The following is a 15,448-nucleotide window of genomic DNA, read 5'->3' on the forward strand; positions in this document are numbered from 1 at the left end:
GCTGAGAGGTGACTTGATTGAGCTGTACAAAATTATGAGGGGGATAGATAGAGTGGACAGGATAAAATTATTTCCCTTGATGGAGAATTCTAGAACCAGGGAACATAACTTCAAGATAAGTGGCAGAAGTTGTCAAGGGGACATGAGGAAGAACTTTTTTACCCAGAGGGTAGTGGGTGTCTGGAATTCACTGCCAAGTTGGTGGTAGAGGCAGAAACTCAACTCTTAAAAAGTACCTGGATCTGCACCTAAAATGCTGTAAGCTGCAGGGCTATGGGCTGGGTGCAGGAAGGTGGGATTAGAAAGGGCATCTGGGTGTCCTCGGGCTGGCATGGACAAGATGGGCCAAATGACCTCCTTCTGTGCTGTAACTTTTCTATGGTTCTATGGATGCTGAGGGAAGCAAGGCTGAAAATTGTACAGGAACTGGCTATAATTGTCCAAGCCTCCTTCGACAATTATGGAGTGGTATGTTTGGCTTCAGTAGAGCGCTTCAGTTAGAGATTGGTGACTGAGGGAGTTTAAGAGTTAAATTCTATCTATCTGAAGTCTAGTCTTTCTTTAATTTAGCAATTAACTAAAAGTTGCTGTTATGGTTGAAAGAGGGCAAGTTTTAGTCCAGCCTTAAAACAAGACTCATACAGAATCTGCTCGCAGCTGCAACAGTTAGATAACTGGCTTAATCAGGTTTCAGAGGCTAGGTTCAGAGAGTACAAAAGTAGGCGATCTTTGGTGCTGACTTTGTCTGTACTGGAGTGCTGTGTTTGGCTGCAGTAGAGACCTTCAGTTGGAGTTTGGTGACAGGGAGTTCAGTAAGGGAGGAGGTGCTCCTTTCCCCTGGTGGGTCTGTCCTGTTGGTAGGACAGGACATACACAGGGATGGTGATGTTGGGACAGTAAGGTACGATTGTGAGTATGACTATATGTCAGGTTGTCGTTTGGCTAATCTGTTTGACAGCTCTCCCAATTTTCACACAAGCCTCCAGATGTTTGTAAGGAGTTTGCAGTTTTGATGAGGCTGGTTTTGTTGTTGTCGTTTCCAGTGCCTAGGTCGATGCCAGATGTTCTGTCTGATTTCATTCCTTTTTATAGGCTTTCTAGCGGCTTTGATACAACTGAGTGACACGCTAGGCCATTTCAGAGGACAGTTAAGAGTCAACAACATTGCTGTGGGTCTGGAGTCACATTTAGACCGGATCAGATAATGACAGCAGATTTCTTTCCCTAAATGGCCAATTGGGTTTTTAAACAATCGACAATGGTTTCATGGTCACCATTACCAAGACTAACTTCCTAATTCCAGATTTATTAACCGAATTTAAGTTCCACCAGCTGCGTGGTGGGATTCAAACCCATGTCCCTAGAAGATTAGCCTGGGCTTCTGGATTACTGGTCCAGTGAGATTACGACTATGCCACTGGCTCCTCTTGTTCAAGGGTGCAAGGATAAAACCAACAACTATGGAAAGATTTTAGAAACAATATCTTGGGACAATATTTTCACTTGACAAAATATTAGATTAAACTCATTCTAGGGGCAAATTGTGTTTACTGATGAGGTAACATGAGGCATACATGGACTTTCAAAAGGCATTGGATTTGGAGTTGCATGCTTGTCAGCAATGTGAAAGCCCATGGAATAAACGAAACAGTGTTTAATGAAGTTGGCTGAGTGATAGGAAACAGAGTTGTTCATACTTGAGTAAGGGGTCAGTACTAGAACTACTAGTGCCCTAGTTTACCCAAGTTTAAGTCACAAGCTCAAAAATGTGCAAAAGACAGAAAACTTGGTAAGTATTGTGAACTATGGAGAAGGATAGTGACAGAGGTTGTAGGAGTGTGTACATGAAGGGAGGGGGGGTTGAACTTTAGGCAACAAGTGGTTAGGGTCTGGAATGCACTGCCTGAGTGTGGTGGAAGCAGATTCAATTGTGCCTTTTAAAAAAAAGGAATCGGATAAGCACTTGAGAAAATTTGCAGGGCTACAAGGAAAGGGCAAAACAGTGCAAATAGCCGAGGTACCAGCAGAGAGTCAGCACAGATATGATGGGCTAAAAGACCTCCTATGCTGTAACTATTCTATGATTCCAATCGTTATAGTTTTAGAAATCACAAGACAAGTCAGTTTATTGTTCCTTTTCTCATGTGCACTAGATTCCATAGTAAATATTCAATATGAATACAGAGATGTTAAGGTGATGTGGGAATGAAAACTCATGTCAACATATGATTTTTCCGTTAATCTTTACACAAAAGCAAAAATCTGTCAGTGATTGTTTTGCATAAAAAGCATAATGCTCTGAAGTTCTGGTTATGAAATATTGCTTTTGTTTCCCCATTATAACTATTTCATTTTAAACAAATATTTAAATTTTGCTCTCAAATCAATTTTAGAATTTGTATACAATATCAATGAAACAGTTAGATTTAACTTAGATTCCCAATCATCCTGAAATGTTATTTATTAATGTAAACTTGAGCATGTTTACCTGTTTTATCTGGTTGCAGATTAGAACCCAGAGAGTCAGAAGTACCTCCAGAGTCTTCATGTCTGCAATTGGGACAAAGTTTTAAACAGAACTTATTCACTTTGTTTATACTTCAGTTATACTTCAAACTGCGGCACAGAAAAAAAATTAGTATTTGTAAAGAGTGCTTGAAAAGTTAACTGGATTGAAGGTTGATAAATCCCCAGAACCAGATGAGCTTCACCCCAAGTGTTGAAAGAGGTAGCTAGAGAGATAGTGGATGCAATGGTGGTTATCTTTCAAAATTCTATAGATTCTGGAAATATTCTTGCGCATTGGAAAGCAGCAAATACAACTCCACTATTTAAGAAGGGAGGGAGAGAAAACTGAACTACAGACCTGTTAGTTTGATGTCAGTAGTAGGGAAAACGTTAGAATCTATTATAAAGCATACGATAACTGAACACCTATAAAGTTATGGTAAAATTGGGCAGGATCAACATGGATTTTTGAAAGGGAAATCATGTTTGACAAACTTGGAGTTTTTGAGGAAGTTGCTTTTAGCTTAAAGGAGAACCAGTTGGAGTATTTGGATTTTTAGGAGGTTTTTTTTTAAGAAGGCTTTTAATAAGGAGGCTAGTAAACAAAATTAGAGCACATGGGACTGGTAATATACTAGCATTGAATGAGAATTAGAACAGAGAAAGCAGAGGGCAGAAATAAATGGGTTATTCTCAGGATGGCAGGTGGTTACGAATGGGGTACTGCAAGGATCAGTGTTAGGGCAACAATCTATAAGGTTTGGACGTGGGGACCAATTGTAATATTTCCAAATTTGATGGCACAAAACTAGGTGGGAATGCAAGTTGAGGATGCAGCAAGGAGGCTTCAAGCAAACTTGGATAGGCTAATTGAATAGGCTACAACATGGCAGATGGAATAGAATGTGAATAAGTGTGAAGTTATTCACTTTTTGTAGAAAAGAAACAAAGAATATTTCTTAAATGCTGAGAGGTTAGAAAGTGCTGGTGTCCTTAGGGACCTGGGTGTCCTTGTTCATAAGTGACTAAATGCTAACATGCTGGTGCAACAATCAATAAGGAAGGCAAATGGTATGTTGGCCTTTATTGCAAGGGGATTCAAGTACAGAAGTAATGTTGTCTTACTGCAATTGTGCAGAGCCTTGGTGAGACTGCACCTGGAGTATTGTGCGCAGTTTTGGTCTCCTTAACCATGGAAAAAATATACATGCTCTAGCAACGCAGGCTCACCAGGCGAATCTCTGGGATGGTGGGATTGCCATGAGGAGAGATCGAGGAAACTGGACCCATGTGAGGTGATCACATTGAAACTTACAAAATTCTTATAAGGCGTGACAGGGTGGATGTGGACAGGATGTTTCCCCTGGCTGGTGAGTCTAGAACCATGGGGACATAATCTCAGGGTAAGGGGTAGGCCATTTAAGACTGAGATGAGGAGGAATTTCTTCACTCAGAGGGTGGTGAATCTTTGGAATTCTCTACCCCAGAGGGCTGTGTAAGCTCAATCATTCAGCATGTTCAGGACAGAAATTGATAGATTTCTGGAGGCTAATGACATCAAGGGATATGGAGATAGCACGGGAAAGCGGCTTGAGGTAGACAATCAACCATGATCTAATTGAATGGCAGAGCAGGCTCAATAGGCTGAATGGCCTACTCCTGTTCCCATGCTCTCATGTTAAGCATTACTGTTATTTACTTATTCAATTATCTTAGACATTTAGTTACACTGTTGAAGTCAAAATTCGATGTTGGAACAGGTCTACAATCTGGTTAGTGATTTGTTAGGTTCGATGTTAAACAATTTTTAGTTGAGCAGCCCACAGTAATGTCAATTTCTTCCTTCATTAGAATGGAGAGCTCTACAAGGAGCAATGTGCTTAGCATAAATACATTTATATATAGCATCTGACACCATGAAACTATAGTCTAGTCAACACCTTCAGCATGAGACAAGCTTCAAAGAATCATGAATGGTACTGAACAACTGTGCAGTTAGTGAACATTCCACTTCTGACCTTATGACAGAGGGAAGATCATTGAAGCAGCTGAAGATGGTTGGGCCCAGGACACTACATTGTGTTAGATGTCAGGTGTTGTTGCTGTACTAGACGAACTTGGCTAGTTCTGAAGCGAGTCTTCAGTACTATAGCTGGGATGGTAGCAGGGCACATGACCTTTGTTGTATCTGGCACACAAGCAGTTTCTTGATATCACACGGAGCAAATAAAATTGACTGAAGACTGGTAGCTGCAATGGTGGGGACTTCAGATGGCCAAGATAGATCATACATATGATACTTTTGGCTGAAGATAGTTGTAAATGCTTCAGCCTTGATGGATGTGCTGGCCTCTTCACCATTGAGAATGGGGATGTTTGTGTAGCCTCCTCCTCCAGTTAGGCATTTAATTGTCCATCACCATTCACAAGTGGACGTGGTAGACTTCAGAACTTGGGTCAGGTCCAAAGGCCTGGCCAAAGATGTTTTTTTTTTTTAAAATCAAGATTGTCAAGGAGAAATGAAACACAGACAGATTTAGGGAGGGAACTCTGGAGCTTAGACTTTAGCAGTTTGAAGGCATGCCCCCAGTGGGGGAAATGATTAAAATCAAGAAAGCTCAAGAGGACAGAACTGAAGGCAAATATTGAGGGTTGTAGGGCTAGGAGACTTGGGGATAACATATTGGCATGGATAGAAGATCAGCTAGTCAACAGGAAACAGTTGTTATAAATTGATCTTTTTCTGGTTGGTGGGATGTAATGAGTGGTGTGCCACAGGGGTCAGTGCTAGGGCCTCAACTTTTTACAATTTATATAAAAAGCTTAAAGAAACAGATGGTATGGTTGCCATATTTGCTGACCACACAAACATAGGTAGGAAGGTAAGTTGGGAAGAGGACCTAAGGAGGCTACAAAGTGACATAGATAAGTTGAGTGGGCAAAGATCTGACAAATGGAGTATAATGTGGGCAAATGTGAAACTGTCCATTTTGACAGGAAGAATAAAAAAAAGTAACATATTTTCTAAATGGCGAGATTTCAGAGCTCAAATGCAGAGGGACCCAAGTGTTCGAGTGCCTGAATCACAAAAGGTTAGTATGCAGGTACAAGTAATTAGGAAAGCTAACAGAATGTAATTGTTTATTGCAAGGAGAATTGATTACAAAAGGAGGGAGATTATGGTTCAGTTTTGCAGGACGCTGGTGAGACCACATCTGGAGTACTGTCTACAGTATTGGTCTCTTTATTTAAGAAAATACGTAAATCCATTGGAAGCAGTTCAGAGAAGGTTTATTAGACTAATACCAGAAATGGGCAGGTTGGTCTTATGAGGAAAGGTTGGACGGTTAGACTTGTAGCCACTGGAATTTAGAACAGTAAGAAAAAACTTGATTGAAACCTTTAAGATCAAGAGGAGTCTTGACGGAGTAAATGTTTCCTCTTGTGGGAGAAATTAGAGTTAGGGGGTCACCGTTTAAAAATAAGGCGTCACTCATTTAAGACAGAGGAGGAGAAATTCTCTCTTAGCAGGTCATGCGTCTTTGGAACTCTCCCCCAAAAGGCAATGGAAGCAGAGTCTTTGAATATTTTTAAGGCAGAGCTAGATTCTTGATAAACAAGGGGGTGGAAGGTTATCAGGGGCAGGCAGGCACGTGGAGTGGAGGTTGCATTAGATCAGACAGGATCTTATTGAATGGTGGAACAGGCTCGAGGGACCTACTCCTAATTCGTAGGAATGTATATTTGTATGAGGCGGTGGTTCTGGAGACCATCTAAAGGTTGGATAAGCCATGGATGAGGAATTCTGCAGATGAGCTGAGACGGACAATTTAGGGGTGAAAGTAGGTAGTGCAAATAATGGCACGGAAGTTTTATTATTCATTCATGAGATGTGGGCATCACTGGCAGATGGCATTTAAGATTCAACCACATTGCTACGGGTCTGGAGTCACATGTAAACCAGACCAAGTAAGGACAACAGATTTTCTTCCCGAAAGGACATTAGTGAACCAGATGGGTTTTTACAACAATCAACAATGGTTTCATGGTCATCATTAGACTTTTAATTCCAGATTTTTATCGACTTGAAATTTCACCATCTGCTAGGTCCCCAGCGCATTACCCTGGGTCTCTTGAACACTAGCCTAGTGACAATACTATGCCACCACCTCCCCCAGGCAAACAAGAGTGAATCAAGCCACCTCCATTAACATTTAATGGCATTTCAAAAAATTACTCAACATCCTGAGGCAGACCAGCCATATAAACTCTGTGGCTATAAGTGGTCAGAGGCTGGACATTTTCCAGGGAGTGACTCATATCACGACTCCCAAAGTTCAACACCAGCTAGGGCAAAGCAGCACACTTGATTGACATCCCATCTGTTAGCTTAAACATTCACTCCTTCCAACACTAACATAGCTGCAGTATGTATTATCTACAAGATGCACCACAGCAACTTGCCAAATCCTTTAGCAGCATTTCTGAAACACAACTTGTATTGATATAGTGTCTTTCAATCAGTGCTTTATAGGCCATTAAGTACCAATACAGTCAGTCACTTGTAATATAAGAGACATGGTAGTAAACTTGCACAAAGTGATAATGTATTTTAGTGGTGTTTAGCCAACTCCCCGCTCTTCAAAATAGAGCTGTGAGATTGTTACATCTATCCAAAAATAGCAGATGGGGCCTTGCTTTAATGTCTCATCTGACATGTGACATCTCCAACAGCACCACATTCTTTGATGTCGCACAGGCATGTCAGCCTAGATTTTCACACTTAAGTCTCTGGACCAGCTAGAAGAAAAAATACAGCAAGCACTTGGGACCATCAAGTTCCCCTCCAAGTTACACCATCCTGAATTGGAAACATATCTTCATTCCTTCAAATGTCACTGGACAAAACTTTGGAACCAGCTACCCAGCAGCACTATGAAAGTATATTCATCACGTGGACTGCTGCAGTTTAAGGGTAATAAGTACTGGTATCAGTGATGCTCACATGCAATGAATGAAAATTAATTGAAATGCAAGTACTGCACTAACAAAAACCATGGCCAGTGTGCAAAAAGCAGAACCTCTGAACAAAGCTAATTGGTTCTAGTTTAGTTGTCATGCAAGTCAGGAAAAAGTGAAAAGGGTGCAAGGAGGCAAGGAAAGGTAGACTTCAGGGAGATTTTATATGGCATATACATGAATGTTTTACAAGAACAAAGACTCCAGTGGGTGCAGTCAAAATTAAAGAACTTGGAACAGTTGGGGGTAAAATTACTAAATTCATTTCCCTCAGATGCATTTTGACTAATAAAACAAGGGTCTTGCATTCAGAGGGAAAAGAGATGCTATGTCCAAAAATGCAGAAGCACAATGCAGGTTCAGTAATCTACCTGATTCCAAATTCAGCCTAAAACCTTGGAGCAGAGTGCAGTAAAACTGGACAAAAAAACCCAACATGAAGTCAAGTCACTTTGCTTCAGGATTTTAAGATGCTATCTGCAGGACATCTGGAAAGCACCCCTGAATTCTCAAAAGAAATAGAATAGTTCTGATTAATAGTAAAGAGCTACACAAATCACTGATTGTACCCTAAAATGGGAAGATTGCAGTATTAGAACAGTGAACTCACCCATCAGCCAAATATGCTGAATTTAATATAGGTAAGGAATCAGCATACCTAGAAAGAGTATTCAAATTGTAGCTCATTATAATATTTTCCAAAGTACTTTTTCTTACCTTTTTTCCTGAGTCACTTCAAGGCTTCCTAGACTCCCAGTGCTCTTCCCATCATTTATTCCAACCTCAAGTGCATCCAATTTATTAGTCAGATGTGAGCCAAGTACTTTGCGTGTAACAGGGTCTCTTACAGGAGTCTGAAACGACACCTAATACACAAGAAAACCTTAAAGCTTTGGTACAGTCCAACTTCACAATAGCATTACAGCATATAGTAGTGGCCAACACATCAAATTAAAAAAAAAAGAGCTGCTATGCTGCAGCTCAAGCCTGAAGGAAAAAAAGGCACCAGCACCTCAGGGAGAAAAAAAATCAAGGGTTGTGCTTAATGTTCTTTCCCCTGTACCCTCCTTTAAATACACAGGATGCAAATAAGGCAGGGAATTAACATGGAAGTCTGAAGCTTGAATTATGGACCAGAATTCACCAAAGCCCATTCATTTTTATAGATTAGAATTCTCCCATAGCCAATGAGATTTCAATTCAAACTCTGGGCTGCCAGTCCAGTGTCATAAAAGCAAATTACCTCAATCCTTACTTGAGAGGAGGGGTCCTATTTCAGGATTTTTACTATGTGAAATTTTTGACGTATGTCATTATGCTAATGCAGAAGTCTAGATTATAAAACAGTGATGCCTCTTAAGTATTTTGACTGTAACTGCATGGGTTCAAAGATTACACAAGGTTAAAAAAATTGAAAGATTTCAGCCTTAAAAACAAGTAGCTCTAACTATACTGTACCAAACAAGTTAGCTTTAGCTGAGTGAATTAGCCATGCACTACACGAGTGTGTGGCAGAAACAGATACAAATCAGGCCACAAAACAAAACTGGATAAGCACATGAATTGGCAAGGCGATAAGGGAAAACATTAGAAGCTGTTAATGAAGTTAAAGCAGGGCATTTGGATAAGCTAAAGATCAGGCAGAGTCAAGAGTTTTGTGAAAGGGAAATCGTGTTTAACCAACTTAAAGTCCTTTGAGGAAGTGACATGTGCTGTGGATAATGGGGAACTGGTGGACGTACTGTACTTAGATTTCCAGAAGGCATTTGATAAAGTGCCACATCAAAGGTTCTTGCAGAAAATAAAACCCCATGTGTCGGGGGTAATATATTTGCATGGATAGGAGATTGGTTGGCTAACAGGAATCAGAGTAGACATAAATGGGTCTTTTTCAGGGGTCAGCACTGAGGCCTCAACTGTTTATAATTTATATAAATGACCTAGATGAAAGGATAGTTGCCAAATTTACTTATGACACAAAGGTATAGGGAAGTAAGCTATGAAGAGGACATAAGGAGGCTACAAAAAGATACAGATAGGTTAAGTGAATGGGCGAAGATCTGGCAAATGCAGTATATGTGGGAAAATGTGAAATTGTCCATTTTGGCAGGAAGAATAAAAGAAGCATATTATCTAAATGGTGAAAGATTGCAAAGCTCTGAGGTGCAGAGGGATCTGGGTGTCTTAATGCATGAATCACAAAAGACTTGTTTGGTGTACCTGCATACAATTAGGAAAGCTAATAGAATTTAATCATTTATTGCAAGGGGAATTGAATACTAAAGTACAGAGGTTATGCTTCAGTTGTACAGGACATTAGTGAGACCACATTTGGAGTACTGTGTACAATACTGGTCACCTTATTTAAGGAAAGATGTAAATGCGTTGGAAACAATCCAGAAAAGGTTTACCGGACTAATACCTGGAACGGGTGGGTTGTCTTATGAGGAAAGGTTGGACAGGCTTGTATCCGCTGGAGTTTAGAAGAGTAAGAGGTGACTTGATTGAAACATATAAGATGCAGAGGGGATCTTGACAGGATGGATATGGAGTGGATGTCTCCTCTTGTGGAAGAATCTAGAACTAGGGGTCACCTTTTAAAAATAAGGGGTCGCCCAGTTAAGGCAGATGAGGCGAAATTTTTTATCTCCAAGGGTCGTGAGTCTTTGGAACTCTTTCTGAAAAGGTGGTAGAAGGTGGCAGAGTTTTTGAACATTTTTAAAGCAGAGGTGGATTGATTCTTGGTAAGCAAAGGGGTGGCGGGGTGATAGGTTATCAGGTTAGGTGAGATGCAGATTTCAGGTTACTATCAGATCAGCCATGAACTTATTAAATGGCGGAGCAGGCTCGAAGGGTTGAATGGCCTACTCCTGCTCCTTGTTTGTATGTTTTGTTTATATGTCAGGGGAGTCATACTAACTTGAGTTGCTTTACAGAAAGTCAGTGCAAACATGGGCTGAATGGGCTCCTTCTGTGTTAACCATTCTATTACACGTTCAAAAGTAGATCAAGAACCTAATTGGACAAAATGAGAGTCTACCTTTGATAGTTTTGTTGACCCTTTGGGAGGGAAGTTTTCCTTCTGCGACATTCGAAGAATTGATGGCCTTCCTGTAGTCTCCACTGGTATCAATGTGTCACATTGTTCATCCATTATATTAGAACTTTGAAGGTCAAAGAAAATACTCTCATCCAAATCCAAACTCATGCTAGTAAAAGCAAGAAACAAAATCAGATTACTTTGTTAAAAAAACTATAGATTAAAAATGCCAGCTTTTATTGAATACCCTACACAAAAATTGCAAAAACTGCCAGATTTATTTTCCAATTTGGGAGTTCACAATGGTGGATATTAAGTTGACAGAACGGGACTGTTACATGGATCACTGAAAGCACAGCCAACGTGAAGAGTCGAAAACAGTAACCACTAATCAAACTTGTTTAGTAGAAATGATACATCCATACAATCACGATTGCTAGAAAACAGCCCCTTTGCCTGTGCTGACTCTCTGCAAGAGCAGTCCAGCTCATCCCATTCCCCCATTCTTTCCCCATAGATCTGCAATTTTCTTCTCTAATACATTCTCATTATCTTTTGAAATCCACAACTGAATTTGCCTCCACCACCTTTAGGTACTGTAGCACCTCCCATGAACAAAATAAAATTCCAAATCATATCCACCTGCTGCATAAAGTTTTACCTCATGCCAATTCTGGTTCTTTTGCCAGTCACCTTAAACCTGCTGGTCTTTGATCCTTTTTTCCTTATCTACTCTGTCTGGCCCCATATGATTTGGAACTGCACCAAAGCTCTCCTCAACCTCTGCTCTAAAAGATTAAAACCCTAACTTCTTCATCTATCCACATAACTGAAGTCCTTCATCCCTGGAACCATTCACACACGGTGCTGTTAAGTAGGGACTTTTCAGATTTTGACCCAGAAATGAAGGAACAGCAATATACTTCCAGACCAGGATGGTTGTGATTTGTAGGTGGTGTTCAGAGCTCACATTGTCCTTATGCTTCAAAGCAGTAGAGGTCATGGGTTTGAGAGGTGCTGTTGAAGTCTTTACTGCACTATGTAGATGGTGCCAAATGCAGTCACATCACACCAGTAGAGTAGGGAACAAGTGCCTAGCCAACACCCTAACAAACTAAGTGGGTTGCTTTGGCCTGGATGGGTCAAGCTTCTTATTGCAACTGCACTCATCCAGGCAAGTGGAGATGGTGGAAAAGCTTTGTAATCAGGAGAGTCACTCACTATAGAATACTCAGCCTCTGATGTACTCTTGGTAACAATGTTTGTGGCTGGTTCAGTTAAGTTTCTGCTCAATGGAAAGAGATTCAGCAATGGTAATGCAGTTTTCTGCCAACCTCTGGAATTCAGCTTTTTTGCCCATGCTTTGACCAAGGCTATAATGAGGTCGAGAGCAGAGTGAGTCAGGTAGAACTCAAACTGAGGAGTGAGCAGGTTATTGATGAGCAAGTGCCACTTGATGGAACATGTCCTTGACAGTGCTGTCATTTTATTGACGATTGAGTGTAGTAAGTGACCAGATTGGATTCATCACTGTGTGATCAAGACATACCTAGGCAATTTTTCATATTGTCAGGTAGAAACCAGTGTTATTGCTATACTGGAGCAGCTTGGCTAGAGGCAGCCGGTTCTGCAGAAATGCTCAACATTACAGCTCGGATGTTGTCAAGGGCCATAGCCTTCGCTGTGTCCAATGGGCTCAGCCTTTTCTCAATTTTAGTGGTGAATCAAACTGACTGCGATGGTGTGCATTTCAGGAGGCTGAGATGGATCCTACACTAGGTAAACTAACTCTCCTGGAGCTTTGGCCTGTTTGCAGTCTTTGATACCAATGACCACACCACTCTCCTCCAACAATTTAGTCATCTAACTGACTGGGACCACACTTGCCTGGTTCCATTTTTCAATCAAATTGTAGTCAGAGTACCATTTGAAATGGATTCCCTTCCTGTTATAACCTTTTGTTATCACCCAAGAGATTATCCATTCCCCCACTTTTTCTCCTCTGCAAGCTGCCCCTCAGCAACAAGGAATGTTTATCCAAAAGCACCACCTTAGTTTTCATATTTATACTGAAAACAACCAGCTCTAACTCAACCGCCATTTCCAAATTTTAAGACTGATCCCAGAACTCAAGGAATGAGGAGAAGAGATAGACTACCTTGCATGTGGGAAGACTGATGGAGATATCAAAAGTGCTTAAAATTGTGAAAGGATGGACAAAATGGATTAAAGAAAGTTTTCTTGCTGTGTACAGAAACATAAAAGGGCCATATTTCCAATGTAAAATTAAAAAAGTAGGAAGAATTTTACAAAGGCCAAAGTACCACATATTACAGCTTACCTTTAATATAATGAAATATCCCTAGGCACATTATAAAACAAAGTTCGACACCGAGCTACATGAGATTAGATCAATGACCAAACGCTTAGGTCAGTGGGTATGATTATGTCAGGCTATTTGACTAGTCATTGGGACAGCTTTCCTAATTTTGGCACAAGACCCCAAACGTTAAGGAGGACTTTGCAGAGAGTTAACTGAGCTTTGTGTTGTCATTTCTAGGTTGATACTGGGTAGTCCAGCAAGTTGTTCCTTTTTGACTTTTGTGTTGTGATTTTGTACACAGGACTGGCTTGCTAGGCCATTTCAAATTGCATTTAAGAATCAACCACATTGTGTGCAGTCTCCTAATGATTGCACGTCATTTTGTTAATTGTTGTGTAAAGAGAACATAACTGGACCATTGAGGGCCCTGAAACGTTAACTGTTTCTCTCTACAGATGCTGCTTGAGCATTTCCCTGTTTATGTTATAGCATCTGCAGCATTTTGCTTTTGAATATGTGGAAATCCTCACCAGGAATTTGGGACAAAGCCACTAGGCACCAAAAACCAGATCAATCCAAGATTTTTTTTTTTTTGAAAATGAAAACCAGAGTAGATAACCCGTTTCACTCAATAAGTCTCAAAATTGGACATCCATTAGCGCCAGAACTCTATTCCATCACAATATGTAACCTCATGCCCATGCATCTGCCATTACCAAACCATGGCAACAACCCTGGTTCAAAAAGTGTTGGAGTGTATGTCAGGAGCAACCCAATTTGGAACTTTATGGCTGTTCCTTTATCATCAAAATCCTGGCAAACTCCCTGCACTGTGCACATGCCCACAGCACATGGACTGCTGCCATGATTCAAGGCAGCTCACCTCCAACACCTTCTCAAAAGCAGTGAATGTTGATGACCTTGCCAAGACCACTCAAATCCCACGAACAAATCAAACAGCAACAGGAATACCTATAAATGTGGTGCCAACCTGGTGAAGTTACAACACAGCAAACTGAACACCAGAAGCAACATGATAGACAGAGCTAAACAATCCCATAACCAACATATCAAAGCTCCTGCAACATCCAGTTGCGAATGGTGGAGGACAATTAAACCAATCAGAAGAGGCAGCTCCGAAAGCAGCCCAATCCTCAATGATAGATGAATGGATGGATGTGGATGGATCAAGCAGCACTTCAGTGCAAAGGATAACACTGAAACATCTGCTACCATCTTCAGCCAGAAGTGCCAGGTGGATGATTCAGCTCAGCCACCTCCTCAGGTCCCCAGCATCACAGAAGCCAATCTTCAACCAATTCAATTCATATGATGAAGAAACAGTTAAAGGCATTGGGTGCAACAAAGGCTATGGGCTCCAACAACAGGTTAAACAACACAAAATTTTCAAACAATTATTACAGCGCAGGAGGCCATTCAGCCCATTGTATCTGCATCCACTCTCTGAATACGCAATTCACTTAGCGCCATTCCACCACCTTCTCCCTGTAATTCTTCATTTTCAGATAAGTCTAATTCCATTTTGAATGCCTCAGTCGAACCTGCCTCCACCACACTTGCATTCGAGTTCAACCATTCGCTGCGTTAAAGGTTTTCCTCATGTCACTTTTGCCTCTTTTACCAGTTATTTCAAATCTGTGCCCCCCTCATCTTCAATCCTTTCATAGGTGAGAACAGTTTCACCCTATGTACTCTGTCTGAACAGATCATATATTAACATCCTGGGGGTTACTACTGGCCAGAAACTGAACTGGACCAGCCATAGAAATACTGTGGCTACAAGAGCATGCCAGAGGCTAGGAATCCTGAAGCTAGTAAGGGAGTTGCGGGAAAATCCTGAAATCCCTTCCTAACAACACTGTGGGTGTAACTACACCACATGGACAGCAGCAATTAAAGGAGGCGGCTCACCACCACCTTCAAGGGCAGCTAGGGATGGGCAGTGACGCCCATATCACATGAAAGAATTTTTAAAAATGCCTCTATCAGACCTCCTCTCAGAGGCTCCAAATGAAACTTTGTTTACTTCTAAAACAAAACCTTCAGGTTTAAGGTCACAGCATCTGAGAAGCTAGGGTCAGTCCAGGGACAGCTGGGGTTTTTTTTTAAATGTAGCACCTTGAACATAAGTGTTAACATGTGAGCCACACTAGGAGACATTAAGCCAGATAACAAAAAAAAGATATGTCGAGAGGCGTAGGTTAGGTTGGAGGAGGGGGAGGGGGGGTGTAAGCCAGCCAGGCTGCAGAATGGAGCAAGTGATACGGCCGGGAGGGGGGGGAAAAGGAGAGAATGTATGGACCTGCCCATCTCTCCCTGCTTTTACAAGGTGCCTTTCCATAGCATCTTTAACATAGCAAGGGGTTTCCCAGTACTGTCCATGAACAAAACACTGAGGATATGCTAGAAACCTGAAACATAAACAATAAAGAAAAAAGAAAAAAAAGAAAAATCTTCCGACTAGGCACTTTACAGCCTTCCGGACTGAATATTGAATTCAACAACTTTAGATCTTGAACTCCCTCCTCCATCCCCAC

General features: G+C 41.1%; 1 protein-coding gene across 1 annotated transcript in view; it reads right to left on the bottom strand.

Moving 5' to 3' along the window:
- Window positions 1-15,448, bottom strand: part of LOC144687374 (transforming acidic coiled-coil-containing protein 3-like) — a 53,921-nt gene that overhangs the window by 37,742 nt on the left and 731 nt on the right. The window contains exons 2-4 of the mRNA XM_078553417.1: window positions 10,568-10,736; window positions 8,245-8,393; window positions 2,489-2,550 (exon numbers count right to left, since the gene is read on the bottom strand). Coding sequence (XP_078409543.1) covers window positions 2,489-2,550; window positions 8,245-8,393; window positions 10,568-10,735 — 379 coding nt within the window. The 5' untranslated portion in view covers window position 10,736. The remainder of the gene's footprint in view (window positions 1-2,488; window positions 2,551-8,244; window positions 8,394-10,567; window positions 10,737-15,448) is intronic.

The sequence above is a fragment of the Cetorhinus maximus genome, chromosome 1 (assembly GCF_964194155.1).
Source record: "Cetorhinus maximus chromosome 1, sCetMax3.hap1.1, whole genome shotgun sequence".
NCBI classification, from domain to species: Eukaryota; Metazoa; Chordata; class Chondrichthyes; order Lamniformes; family Cetorhinidae; genus Cetorhinus; species Cetorhinus maximus.